This window comes from Prunus dulcis, chromosome 7 (genome assembly GCF_902201215.1).
Source record: "Prunus dulcis chromosome 7, ALMONDv2, whole genome shotgun sequence".
In the NCBI taxonomy this organism is placed as follows: domain Eukaryota; kingdom Viridiplantae; phylum Streptophyta; class Magnoliopsida; order Rosales; family Rosaceae; genus Prunus; species Prunus dulcis.
Window position 1 is genome coordinate 215,225 of NC_047656.1, and position 14,890 is coordinate 230,114.

Genomic DNA, 14,890 nt, shown 5'->3' on the forward strand with positions numbered 1-14,890 from the left:
CTTGCAGCTCGTCTACACATTCTTTCTCTAGTTTCTCGTTCTTGCCTCTCCAAAACCTCTTGCATGTCTGCAATTGAGAATGGAGAATGAAATCTAAAATATGAGAAATGGAAATGTAGAGAAGAACTAGTGTGGGAGGTATGAGCTGAACCTCTGGTTTTATAGAAAAATGTATGCAGATAGATATGACACGCGGCGCAATCTTAGAGGGTGAAAATCTTATCTGAAATTTGAAATTCAAATGAAATTTGAAATTTGAAATTCGAAATGTATCTGAAATTTGACATTTTGAATTTATCTGAAATTTGAATTTTGAAATGTATCTGAAATTTGAAATTTATATGAAATTTGAAACCGAAAATCTTATCCGATATGAATAGTATTGACACGTAGGAACCCAAAAATCTTATCCGAAAATATTATCTAAATTAATTGTTTAAGTAAACAAAGTTGTGAAAAAAAACAAAAAAATGAATAGTAATTGCCATGGCAAGTCCCAACTGCTGGAAACATATTTTACTGGAGGGGGCTAGAGCAGCCACTATTTACATAAATAATGCCTGCTCTAGAACTAATCTTGCCATGGCAAGAATCAACTGGTGGAAATGCTCTTATGGGTGGAGTTGCTCTTATGAGTGGTTCCGCCTTACAGGAACAGTTGGGAAGTTGTTGCTAATAATGATGTCGGGGAGGAAAGGGCTAAATAAACTTATAATTTTATTAATGAAAAAACTCTCTACCGAAAAGTGAACATATAAAAAAGAAAATCCTGACAGCAAAGATCAGAGCAATCAGCAATGGAATTCTCAAATGAAAGGCATCACCACCACCGTCATCATCAGAGGGATGATGATGAAGAAAGACAGAATTACCCACCACCCGAAACTGGCTTTGATCAACCTCCACCTCCACCTCCCCCTTCATATTATAGAGAAGATCAACCTCCACCTTCCTATTATGGAGTAGATCAACCTCCACCTTTATACTATGGAGAAGATCAACCACCCCCAAATTCTTACTATGGAGGAGCAGATAGACCTCCACCTACCCAAGTGAGCCACGTGTCCCACTCTTCCTTCCATGGTCATCCGCCTCCACCCTCCCAAGGCTTTCTTCACCAACCACCACCACCCCCAGTTCACTCTTTCAACTATCAATCTGAAGAACCTACTCCACCTGTTACTGTGCATCATGTTGCTCATCAAGTTCACCATGACCAACAGTCCCCTGCTCAATTTGAAACCCATCACACTTCTCACACTTCTCATTTGCCCTCCTTCCATCCCCATGCCTCCTCCTCTTACTTCTCAAACAAACCCACTTTCAGAGTCTTCACAAAGGCTGACCCCAATTTCCCTCTAGCCATCACAGAGGGAAAGGTCATTCTTGCCCGCTCCCATGAAACCGATGACTTCCAGGTGACTACCCATCTCCCTCAATTTGATTTATTTGCTACTTTCCACCAATGGGTTTGCTAATTTCTCTTAATTATGGTATGCGTTTGTTTGATTGGGTTGCAGCACTGGTACAAAGATGAGAAGTACAGCACAAGGGTGAAGGATGAGGAGCGCTTCCCGTCCTTTGCTCTGGTTAACAAAGCCACCGGGCAGGCTCTCAAGCATTCCATTGGAGCCACTCATCCTGTAAGATTCTTACTCCTCATGATTAAGATTTTAATTTGTAGTGCTGGGAAGTAATAAGTTTCTTAATCTGCACAGTTTGTTCCATACATCAGAGAAAATGCAGTTGCTTATTTGCATTCTCAGCTTGAAGTTCATTTGTTTCAATGTTAATTTGTCAACATGCTGCTTTTTAAAATTGCTGTGTGATTTTGGAAACAAAATACATTAGCTTTAGGGTTTGCTTTTAGAAAAAAGGGAAAAGTGAAGGGTGTTTGGTTTCCCTTTCTAGAACTTGGACCGAATTCAATAGTTACACTTCAGCATTTCATATATGTATGTATATGTGTAGCGGGACTTGTTATTTCACATGAAGATCATATTAGATTCAAAACCTCCTAGTTTATCCTGTTCTATGTATTATTGCAGAAGTTTCATTTTCTCTTAAAAAAAGAAAGTTTCCTCATTTTTTTCGTATCTCTTTGTACTTCTAATGATTTACTCTTGACAAAGATTTCTAGGGTATGTTTGAAGGTGTGCTGCATTAAGAGAGTGACCACGACCATAGAGAGTGTTGCCTCAGAGGGTCATGAGTAAGATAGTATCCTTGCCAAAGATGAGAAACACCAAGAGAGAGAGAGAGGGGGTGTGTTGGAGGGTAGTTGTGCCAAAGTGGGGAATGACTAGGGATAGTCTTTGTGCCAAAGATGACAAATATAAAGAGAGAGTGGTGCCCAAGAGAACTAAAACCAAAAGGGTGTAAGGGTATAAGAAGATACCAATAAGAGAGTAAAATTGTTGTAGCAAAATTTTAAAAACAAAAATAGAGTGTAAAAGTGTAAGAGTTAAAGGGAGTTGAGAGGTTGGGTGTACTGGGGCTTATGATATTGTGAGTGTGAGAATGTGCATTTTTTATAGTAGATTTTCGATCATGTGTTTTCTTTTTCTTTGTCTTTATTATACTTGGAGGCTATTCTCACTTGGTTTGGGTGATGAGTGTGTGTTTTGACACAACAGAGTTAACCTTTAGAAATTAGAAATCAAACCAATTTTGTTTGCTTGTCGTATGTTCCAGAATTTTAAAAAGTTTCAGATGTTGTTTTTACCTGTCTGCCTTGTACTAACTCCATTTCTCATGTTTCATGTTGCTTTATGTTTTATATATTTGTATCGAAAGCTCTTAAAACATAATTTTCATGTTAACTTTCCATCATGTTAAACAGCTTCAGATGTGGTCCTTCTTCTATCTCCCATATCTCCCTTACTCCATTTATTATGTTTAATGTTGCTTTATTTTGTATATAAGTATACACTGCTGAAACATATGTTTTGCATCCTTAGCTTTGTTCTACTGTCATATATCTCATGTTTGATGTTCATGACCATAAATTTCTTCTTGCTTTTGTTTACTGTCAATAATGTCAATCATGTCACATGATGGCTATCAGGCCTCCTTCATTTAATGTTCAAAAGCAGGCCAAGAAGAGTTCTAGGGTGCAGCAGACCCCAGAGTCATACACATTTAGAGGTCTAGAGCAATCAGGCCTCCACAACACACCCACACACATACAAGTTTTGGAAATTTGATATCTCGGAAAAATTAAACTATAGTGATTAGCTGGAAATGATTCCCAATTAAACTGTAGTGATTCTAGTTGTGTTCAACTTACTTTGTGTAACTTCCATACTCTTTCTTATTGTTTTGTTGTGGATAAATTTCCAGCACCTTCAATTGCTTTAGCACCTTAAATTTCCCTTATCATACTACATCAGTCAGTTCCTTTTTGATATTGGGGGAGGGGGGGCATTTGAACTTGGGACCTCTTCCAAGGAAGAGACCACTAGACCAAGAGCTAGTTGGCACGCTCACATCAGTCAGACCCTTAAATTCTTTAAAAAGTTGGAATTTGAGATGGTAAAGTTGATATATGCCACTCTTGAGCCTGGGTGAGTAAAAGTTACTGAAAGACCTTTCGTCTCTTTTAATTTCTTCATTGTACTCTGCTAATGAAATGATAAACACATCTATTCTACTCTTCTAGATACTTGACAAGATTGGCCTCTATATCCCCTCAAAGTTTCTCCCTAAACCTGGTCATATATGGTTCAATGTATTAGTTTTGTCATTGCTAATATAGCAGTTGATGAATATATTACTGAGAGCTTTTCTTCCTACACCATGAATAGCCACTTGGACAAATTATGCAGAGGTGAGAAAAATAAGTCCCAACCAGATGGTGCTCCTTTGACTAAGGCTAATTAAGTTTGACTAAGCAAATCAACCCAATTAAGTTTGACTAAGGCTATCATGAGGGTGCTCCTTTTAATGCCTATTTTCAACGATGTCCTCCTCCAAACACAAAATTTTCAGTTAAGGTCTCATCTGCACCCCCCATGTACAAAATTTGATCTAAAATTTAATGTCTGATATATAAAGCAAGAGCCCCTATTTGGTGAAACTTTGAAAAACCCACCAAGGCTCAAGGAAGAAAGTTATAGCTGAAAATCTATATATAGAAAGAATAGAATGGTCAAAAAAACCGAGCAAAATGTTTTAGGAAAAAAAAAAAAAAAGAGAAAAGGACGAGGAATGCGGAACACCAGCGACGTTCTCTTAGTTAACAAACCCACTAGAAAGAAATCAAGGAACTGCATCCTTAAAGCCATATTAATAGCAAAATAACCTCCTTTCTCTGTCCAAAAATATCTAAGTGTTCCTTGTCTCTCAATCTCTGCCAAAAAGGTATGAAGGCCGTTCTACTGAAATCTTCAGAATTTCACATTCAATCTCTGTTGGGTTTCTTTTTTCCTGCTACATATTTTTATCTTTTATTGGTACGAAGTGTGCAACTGTAAAATATGTTTTGCTATGAATTAGAAACTTAGAAAATAACAATTTATGTTCAGAAAAAATAATCAATTTATACGCAGTAAAAAAAGTCTCTTCACAATGTCCACATGCATGTTAGTGCATGTGGAGAGACTAGTAAAAAATCATGTTATTTCCAGTCTTACACATATGTAAAGTATAATGCATGTGATTCTAAATTGTGCATTTCTCTGTGCAGAATCTAGAGATACTATGAAAATTTCAACATTTCTTATTAAATTTATCCCATTTCATCTGCAGGTGCAGCTGATACCTTATAATCCAGATATTCTTGATGAGTCTATACTATGGACTGAGAGTGCGGACCTAGGTGATGGTTTCAGAACTGTTAGGATGGTTAATAACATTCGCCTTAATCTGGATGCTTTTCATGGTGATAAGAAATCTGGAGGTGTTCATGATGGCACTATCATAGTTCTGTGGAATAAAAACAAAGGAGATAACCAGCGATGGAAGATTGTACCTTATTGTAAGTTTTCAACATATAACGAGAAAGATCAAGCAATTTACTTGCAGAGCTTACATTATGTTCAGTTCCATCTTTTGACTTGTCGATAATTTTCCTGAGCAATATTATATCTCTAATAAGTCATGAGTCCTAATAAAGAGGTTTAATGGTTGCAGTATGAGATTCTTTTAATTTTTTTAGCCTCAAGTGTCTCAACAGCCGCTAGTTTGTGTTTTGTTTGTTATATCTGTCAACTAATTTATTTCTACTTTAATGATGCTAAATGCAGGATACTTTTGCAGCAGTTGTGCCATGCTTTATCGTGATATTGTCTACTTAAAAAAGTATTGAGTTTGGAGGGCTACTTCTAGTTCTCGCGGTGAGCGATTTGAGTTTATATGTTTATTATGTGTTGAAAATATTAAAGTGTGATTATAGTGTCAACTGTCAACTACTACAACTCTGGCTCGTATGTATAATGCGTCACCTATCAAAAACAAAAGGTTGGTTGTTTATTGACATTATAATCTAGTATTTCTGAAATGCCTTAATTTTGTGGTTGTCATCATTATTTGTTTGTTTACTGAGGAAGCTTATGGTTGTACCTTCTGGTATCAATCACAGAAGCATGGGTTGAGTGTATCGTGTAAATGATGCGTTAAGTTATTGATGTGTGATTGCAATTGGCTATTGTCGTTATGGTGAAAGATTGCACTTGTCTATTGACCAGGCAGGGTAGTAAATCTCCTTATGCCCAAGTGCATGTGCTTCAGTGCTTGGGTTGGATAAATCTCTCCTAAACCAATCTGTTTCTCAGTTAATCCAACCATAAGCAAGGTGATGCAGCGAGCTTAGCACTTACATACATTGAACCTAGTGATTCTTTATACTTACCCCATTTCAGTTCGTAAAATTTTCGTTTTTGTATGCAACTTTGTTGCGTTTGGCATGGGAAATATGATGGTGTGGCCTGTTGCTACATTTGTTGCAAAATATGATGGTGTGGCCTGTTTTCGATCATATTGAAATCCATGGAAAACATGCATTTTGGCTTCTCCTAAATCTGATTTTTTATTGTGGGAAGAACCCAAGACCAACGAAGCAACATCGGCTATTCTAGTAACTGATTTCTGAGGTGTATTGGAATATAATGAATCATCCACATGAGTGAAGAAGTTTGACCTCTGTAATTAGGATTGATTTTCAAACATATCATATCGGTATCAAGGGATTCCGATTAAAATCCAAAAAAATTCAGAATGAAAATTCTATTCCAATTCCGTTTTAAAAAGATTCGGAATTTCCATATCCATTTCAATTCGGAAAACTCGGAATATTTGAATAAATTAATGCAAGACCATCAAGTGGCTCAAATCTTAGTAGTGTGGTGAGTGATTTGTTTTCATGTTTTAATATTACATTAGTAGTTATATTTTACTGTTTGATAATTTTAAAGTAGTAGTTTTTATTTTTCATAGAAATGATAAATAAAAAATTTAGTACAAGCGATAGTCTACTACAGGAGAGGGAGATTTCTCACACACATAATTATGATGTCGTGGAGATTTGAACCTGAGACATTTGGTCTACAAGGTCATTTTTCATTGGGTTAGACCTAAGGTTCGTCATTGGGCCGACCTGGCCCGACCTGAAAGTTTTGGGTTCGGGGCTATCCTTCATGGGCTTTTTTATTTTTTGGACCGAGCCGGGCAGCCCATTGCCTTTTGTATTATTTTATTTTATATATTGCCTTATTTTCATTCTAAACATTTAAGTAAATGGAGTAATATAAAAATAAAATAAAAAGACCAAACATTTACTTAAGTTTACAATATAAATAAGGACTAATAAATCAAATTGCCAACAAATCAAAATATGAAAATCCAATTTTAGTATAAGAATACAGTTTATACCAATATTGATACCTCAATAAGTCAATGTATACTTTATACTAAAATCTTGTAAAATCATGTTTGATTATTTAAGTTGTAAGGAATATAAACCGCCAAAAATATCATTGAAAACATTAGTACTTCAAAAGTCTATTTTACTTAGTCAAATTTTGAGAGAACATTTTTTCAAGTTATGATATGTATAGTATTGATTAAGAGTTATGTAAGGCTAACATAAGCCCAGACCCTACTCAACCTTGTCGTGTAGGCCGAAGGGCGGGCCGAAGGTTTCAAAACCTAAACCCAAGCCCTACCCAACCTTAGAATGGGCCGGGCCAGACCGAGAGCGCCTAACCATTGAGCATGGCTAAATTTTGACGTATTCGGCCTCAGGCTACCCACTTCAGCTTGCAAGCCAAATGATGACCCCTAACTAGACCTTGTCGGCGAGAAATGATAATTTTTAATAGTTAAACAATACATAAATGAAATTGAAGGGGTTCAAAATATTAAAGTAGCAAATTTGACTCTTCCAATAGCCATATAAGTCAACAAAGTATACAATTAGAAGAGTTTAGTTGTTGGAGATGCTTGTACTTTTCTTTTTAATGTCTAAGAACCTTTTTTTATTATTTTGACATTGTCAATGTCACCCCCACACTGAATTTTATGTGATACATGATGTTATGTTGTGCATCAAGTCCTTGCTCATATTCCCCCAGCTGAATCATCAAGCTTAAAAAATTTGAAACCCAGTGCAAGTATTACCTAGGAATTAAGTCAGAGAGAAAGGCTAACAGTTTTCTTGATGTTCTAGTCTTGATATGGTTGGGGCAGTTAGGCATACATTGTAGTATGCTGAGAGAGAGAGAGAGAGAGAGAGAGAGAGAGAGAGAGAGTTGGGGGAGGTTAGCCTAAGAAGGTCTGACTATTGACTATACATACCAAAAAGAAAAAGTCAGTACTGATTATTGACCTGTAGTGAATCAAATCCCCACTTTAAATTCTTAATTAGCAATTAATAATAAAGAAATTAGATGACAAAAAAGGCCTTATCTCTTAATCCAACAATCCAAACCTAGTTGGCTTTTTAAATATGTTTCCCTTTCAAGGGGGATCGGGGGATGGGATTGGTCATTCCCCTATTTGTCTGAGTAAGGGGGCCAGCCAACTGTCTCAGCCCATGAAACAAACAGTTCACTAGGATATTGATATTAGGATGGCTGGCTGGTGATGCCTTAAGGGGAATGGTAAGGGGCCCCACTGCTGATGCTGAGCTTACATTTTCCATAATTGATGAAATTCATTACAGATCCTTTTAATATATATATATATATAGGTGATGATGCTTATGCAGATCCCACTTGGCTAATCATTCACAAAAAAGAAAAAACTAAAATTATTATAGAAGATTAAGGATTAAGATTGCCCATGATCATGTGAATTCTCAAATCCCAAGTTGTCCTGTATCATCTTGTTAGAAACAAAGAAAACAAAACAAGGGTTTGTCCCTAATATATATATTTATACATAGTGGTGTTGCTTAAGTAAGTTTAAGTTTTGGTTCCATATGTCTTTTCTGATTCAAAAGTTGTTTGTCTATCAAATTCCTCTTTAATAAAGCAGAGATTGCAGAGTAACAAAACAAAAAAAGAAACAAATATTCATATATATCTCTCTCTATAATTATTAGCTACCCTCTTGTCACTTGCAGGATGATGTTTTATATGAAAAATTATCATGATAACTACATATATCTTATTGTTAACAACATACATCATCATCTCCTCATTGAAATTGTATCTTTGTATAAAAGAAAATTAAAGGAATTAACATTGTGGACCTGGAATGTACGTATATATATGGTGGCTGAGAGAGAGAGAGAGAGAGAGAGAGAGAGAGAGATGAGGTGTTATGTGTCGTCAGAAAATGTCAGCTAAATGGTGGGAGAGGAGAGGGGTTGTTTAATCTATCTATTGCTTTGCAGTATCGTTGTAGAAAAGTCAACAGTTGTGTTGTGTTGTGTAAGGGGGGAGGGAGAGAGAGAGAGAGAGAGAGAGAGAGAGAGAGTTGGGCAAACGCAAATGAAGCTAACAGTTTCTGTCAAGTCTCTAGAGTCGACTAGCTTGTATTCCAATCCAATATTCCAAATAAAATCCGAAATATTCCAATTGCCCTACTACTTCCTATTGTGCGAAGGTGGCATCGCATGGTTAGGTGGGTCCACGCGTTTCTCTTGAATATTTCTTCGGTTTTCATTAAATTATTATATCTCCCACCGGAATTAATTCCGTTTTTTCCGTCTTCCTACCATTTTTTTAATAATTATTTTTGAATACAATTCTTGGGTTTTGTTTTGGGGAGGTGATGACTCAATTTATGAGAGCTATGAGCTATGTGTTGATTAAGGACTTCATTACGGAATTGATTACTTTTAGATTAGTTCTTCTTTATTTAATTATGATATTTTTATATCCACCTCAGCTATATATGAAACATCAAAAATTCAACATGAGAGAATGTCAACACGTGGGGATGGGGGATGGGGGATGGATTTCGTTGGCCCCTATCTCCTTTGTCTGGTATTAATCCATTAATTACTGTTAATTATAAAAATATTTAAATAATATGATTCATTCATTCATAATCATAATTCTAATTATAAATTAATCCACCAGTTATAGAGAGAGGTCATGTTTTCCTTTTGCAAAGCCGGCTGATTTTCTTTGGCGGCCGTAATGTTCATTTCAAATTCTTTTTATTTTTAAGAATAAGTCATAAACTATTTTTTATACAAACGATACTCAAATTTAATATAATCTAAATTACTCGATCATGAAAAGCTTTTATATTTATTCTTTATATTTTTTTACTTTTATCTAAACCTAAGGGACATTCCAAGAGGACCTAAAGCCATTAGATGAAATGGTTTTAGTTTGAGGTACTTGTCTCCCTTAAGTTCCAAACGCCGAATGAGATACTTGAGAAGTTGAGGTTGAGGTCCTTCTTGCATACTTCTATGCGATATGACCTCCCAAATTAAAGTTAGCCCATTCCATTTAAAATGCTACGATTTAATAACACACTTTTGATAGCTTCAATTAGTGGGGAAGGGATACTTATAATTTTTATTTTTATTTTTATTTCATTGAGGCTGCTTGGAAGCTGCAGAGTAGTTTCAACAATGAAAAATACCCTAATTAATTATTATTTTTACAAATTATTTACACACAGAAAAGAAACTTGAAAAAAGTTGGCAAAGCTTTATTGCTTCAATAAAGTCTTATATTACACATATATTCATTCATTCTGATCGATCATGGTTCTCATCACAATGCCAGCTATTAATAACTTGGAAAATTCTGGGAAAATTCGTGTTTTTTTTTTCCTGGTGCTTTTGACTTATGGGTTTGTGAGGTCCCTCCCTAGATTCGCTCTAATGGGTAGTCATTTCCTGTTTTGCATTTTTGCGGGAAACATGCATTTAAATTATTAATTTCAGCATATGATGCATATAAATTATTAATAGAAAATACATGACGTTTGCACGGTAATAACGTAAATTTTTTATTTATTTAAAAAAAAAAAGTGACCAATGTGGAATCGATTTAAGTTGGAGATAATATCGATATTGTTAGTGGTGGGCCACATGCCCGTCTCTCTGAAATCTTAACAATTATCGTGCGGACGCTATATATTTTCTAGTAATAACTATTTATATATATATATACATTACACATTAGAGATGGAGGCGTGTGGGCTGATTGATATATTGTCGTGGAAGGCACTATTAAGATTTTTTTGTTTTTTTAGGACATTTTCTATTGAGTGAGACGATAATATACATAACTCACACACACACGGATAAAAAACACATTTAACATTTTAGCATTATATTTTGAAGCAGCAAGAGAAACAGAAAGCAGCTCATGAGCTAGCCAAGCCAGTAAGCCAATTAGCACCTCCTAATTATAATTAAGTATTTAATTTATTTGACAAATTCATAATTAAGGATGAGAATCAAAGGAAAAAAAAAACTTATACAGCAGGCTAGCAGGTATATAAATAAATATATATATATATAGATTCATGAATGTATATTGAAGCATGAAGAGGAGGAAAGATGTGAACCTTTTCCAGAGCTTTGAACAGAGACTTTTTGGAAAGATTTTAACTGATTGGAACATGCAATGAAAATTCTAAAAGAGGTTACAGATTCAACTATTCATCGAAGCTTCAATTTAATTAAATAATAATAATAATTAATAGCGAATGTGAAAGGGTGGTGGTACGCAAGGAAACATGGGTCCCTCCAACATAGAAAGCTCCTTTTTTCATATATTTTTTTTATTTTTTATTTGGGCGCTTTCCTTTTCAAACAGGTAGATAGAGTTGAGAAAGCATACAGACGCGACAGAAAATAAAGAAATCAGAGAAAACAAAAACAAAAACAGTAAATAAAATAATGATGAGAAAAGGGAAAATAATAAAAAATTATGTGGCTTCCTCAGTAAGTGCCTTGCGGACCACGGATCTTGAGAATGTGAGCTGTTTTGAAGAAGAAACTCGTCTCTATTTAAGCCTTTCTTTTCCCATTTGTTCTACTTTCTTAACTGCTCTCTTATCCTTTCTTCTTCTTCTTTCTCTCTTTCTCTCTCTCTCTCAGATTCATCAATAACTTTCTCTTTTCTTTCGTGTGTTCGTTTCTGATACATACATACAGCAGCTTGATTATAGCTAGCTGAAATTGTTCGTTGGGTTTAAAGAAGAAGAGAATACTTGTTGTTCAATTATATATTGGATCGATGGAACAAGACATGGTGGTGAACAGAAGAGCAGAAGATCAGCTCATCGAGTTGCCTCCTGGTTTTCGGTTTCATCCCACGGATGAGGAAATCATAACTAGCTATCTCACGGAGAAGGTCATCGACAGCAGCTTCGTGGCTATTGCAATCGGGGAAGCTGATTTGAACAAGTGTGAGCCATGGGATTTGCCAAGTGAGTAGTAATTAATATTGAAATATTTATCCTCCTGAGTTTATATTTTTGAATTACTCTTCTTAATCTCTCTAGTCAACGGTTTGATTGATGAGCAGAGAAAGCCAAGATGGGAGAGAAGGAGTGGTACTTCTTCTGCCAGAGAGACCGCAAGTATCCAACGGGGATGAGAACGAATCGGGCCACGGAATCTGGGTACTGGAAGGCCACAGGGAAAGATAAAGAGATCTTCAATAATAAAGGGAAAAAAGCTGGTTGTCTTGTGGGGATGAAGAAGACTCTTGTGTTCTACAGAGGGAGAGCCCCAAAAGGAGAGAAGACCAACTGGGTCATGCATGAATACAGACTTGAAGGCAAAATCTCACAATACACCAATCTTTCCAAGGCTGCAAAGGTAACCTTAAATTAAATCATCATGCCAAGCTTTTTCTTTTTTCTACTTTTTCTTCTGTTAGTTGAGATTTTCCTTTCATTGGGGGTAGGGGCCAGGTCTTTTTTTTCTTCTTTTTCTCTTTTGTTGCAAGTTAATTATCAATTAATAATAGAGTTTAATTATTATTTGCTGCTCTACGCAGGATGAATGGGTTGTGTGCAGGGTTTTCCACAAGAACATGGGGCTAAAAAAGATCAATAATACACCAACCAGGATGAACTCTTTTGGGGATCATGATCTCTTGGATTATTCCTCCCTCCCACCTCTTATGGATCCTACTAGTTTCAATGACAACATCATGAACAACAACGACAACAAGGCTTGTGGCTATGGAGATCATGACGTAAAGCCCGGCACCAATCTGGCTCCTACTGCACCATCTCTATCATCAGCTAAAGCGTCATCATCAGATGATCATCATGCAATTAATAACAATAATTACCTCAGTTACTTTTCGATTGGCGGCTCCGGCGGTCAAGTCCAGAAGCCAAATTACAGCTTTCAGGTGCAGCCTACCAACAGTTATTACCAAGCTACTAGTCTCAGTAATAACCCCAATATGTTATACCCTCATCACCATCAGTTTCAAAATCCAAATCCAAATCCAAATCCTTCGAGTTTCTGGTTTCAACCAAATCCCAATAATTCTGATTATTTTCAACAAGGCATGATCAGAGTTACTAATAATACTACTAGTGATCATGACGAAGATGATCAGGCCATGCTAAGAGCAATAGCTGCAGCCAACAACAACAACAACAACAACAACAACAGCAATATGAATAATGAAACATCTTCATCAGCTGCTGCAGGCTTTGGAGCGAGGCAGTGCAAAGTGGAGCAGTTTTCATCAGCACCAGAGTCCATGTTTAGCCTTTCCCAAGACACCGGTATCAGCACGGACATCAACACCACCGAGATATCGTCATCTCTTGTTTCATCAAAGCAAGAATTGGGAAGCGCCGCCGACAATTGTTCATCGTATCATCAACGTCCATCGGTCGTCCCCATTTCGGACATTGAAGGCTTGTGGGACTTCTGAGAACATTCATACAACTCAAAAACTATAGCTAGACAGGCGCCTGTTTGTTTGTTTGCCTAATTTAGGATTAATGGGTTTTTTTTTAATATTTTGTTTCTTAATCTGGTATAGGTGATTAATTAGGCATCAGAAAAGTTTCTTGCATACACGAATACTGTATACTACTTTGATTTCATGGTTTCCAGATATTGATCTTAACTCTTCAGATTTACATTCTTTCCTTTTTAGATACCGAAAAGCAAGATTTCATGATTATAGTGAACCTCATGTAAATCTTTATTTTCTTTTTCATTATCAAATATTATATATATATATATATGTGTGTGTGTGTGTGTGTAATTCATGGTTTTTAATTTTGTTAAATGGCTTTCCTCCTCCTCCTGCATTCAAATTTGTTAAATTTGTGGTACACAAGAGGAGGTGATCTTTGATTGAACAGTATTCTTGGACCTAGTCCAAAATTATTTTGATATTTATCATCTCATTCTGATATATATATATATATATATGAAATATTAATTCTCAATCAGAAGCTTTGAAATCTTGTGTTCATTCTGATATATTTATCATCTCATTATTTTCATTTCTTCTTTCATATATCATTTTTTATTGAGTAAGACGATAACATATTAACTTCACGCACGCTACACAGATGCTAGGATTCAAACCCAAAACCTTTCGTAGAGAGCAATTACTCTAAACCACTACGTTAGTTGGTTCTTTGTATCGAATAATTTTTATGAAAGAAAGAGTAGTATACATAATAACTAGCTAGTGCAATAATAGTAGGTAAAAGGATATATGAAAGGAATAATTAGGAGCTAGAATCACGTGAATGGTTCCCTCAAAGTACACAAGCAGCAGATGCTCTTCACCACCATAAAAAGCTCATTTCATGAGTTGATCAAAACAATTCCGAAGAAAGAGAAAAGAAGAAATAAATTATTCATTCATACGCATGCGATCGACCTCTTCATATAGTTAAAACTGAAGTGGTAGCAGGTTGGCTAGATTTGCATGGTGCATATGTGTGGCGTCATGCAGGCTTTCTTTTCATGTAATAATTTTGGCTAAAAGTCCAACAGAAGAAGAAAAGGGAGATAGAGAGATCATAATAACATTCAGCAATGCATGCTTCATAACTTAAGGCATCCGTCGGTTATTATTATTATTGGAATGGGAAAAAGAAAGGTTCATGAGTCATGATCCATATTATTCATGTGATCATCAACGACACAAATAGATGAATTGCACAACAATATTCCAATTAATATTATTTGCTTTGCAGATTTTCATCCCGGAATTATACACACTTCCTTTCCATTCAAAGCAAAGCGTCCGTTGGATTTTCATTCTTGCAGGCAACTTTAACCGCCCTCTTTTGGCTTTCTTAGCTTGTTTGCACTTTACACTTTTAGACGAGATATATTTTTTTTTTTCATTTTTTTTTCACCCGTGAAATAATGAAACGATGCTGCTTTCCTCATTAAGGAAATACTCTTCCTTCACGTGAATCACAGTTTAACATATATACAAAAATAATTTATAAAATTCTACACACGTCACAC

General features: G+C 35.7%; 2 protein-coding genes across 3 annotated transcripts; both read left to right on the forward strand.

Annotated features, from left to right (window-relative positions):
* The first annotated feature begins 734 nt into the window (after positions 1–734).
* LOC117634961 (ricin B-like lectin EULS3) lies at positions 735–5,522 on the forward strand. The gene is made up of 4 exons (XM_034369253.1): positions 735–1,418; positions 1,521–1,643; positions 4,750–4,978; positions 5,247–5,522. Coding segments are annotated over exons 1-4 (975 nt in total). The 5' UTR covers positions 735–797; the 3' UTR covers positions 5,249–5,522.
* A 5,953-nt stretch (positions 5,523–11,475) lies between these two features.
* On the forward strand, positions 11,476–13,533 carry LOC117634335 (NAC domain-containing protein 46-like). 2 transcript variants are annotated; one of them, XM_034368404.1, is made up of 3 exons: positions 11,476–11,847; positions 11,946–12,241; positions 12,423–13,533. In XM_034368404.1, the coding sequence occupies exons 1-3, from the start codon at positions 11,655–11,657 to the stop codon at positions 13,320–13,322; spliced, it is 1,389 nt and encodes a 462-aa protein (XP_034224295.1). In that variant the 5' UTR covers positions 11,476–11,654; the 3' UTR covers positions 13,323–13,533. The 2 variants fall into 2 exon arrangements, with proteins under 2 accessions (XP_034224295.1, XP_034224296.1); XM_034368405.1 differs by having other exon boundaries at positions 11,739–11,847; positions 11,923–12,241.
* Positions 13,534–14,890: the final 1,357 nt, after the last annotated feature.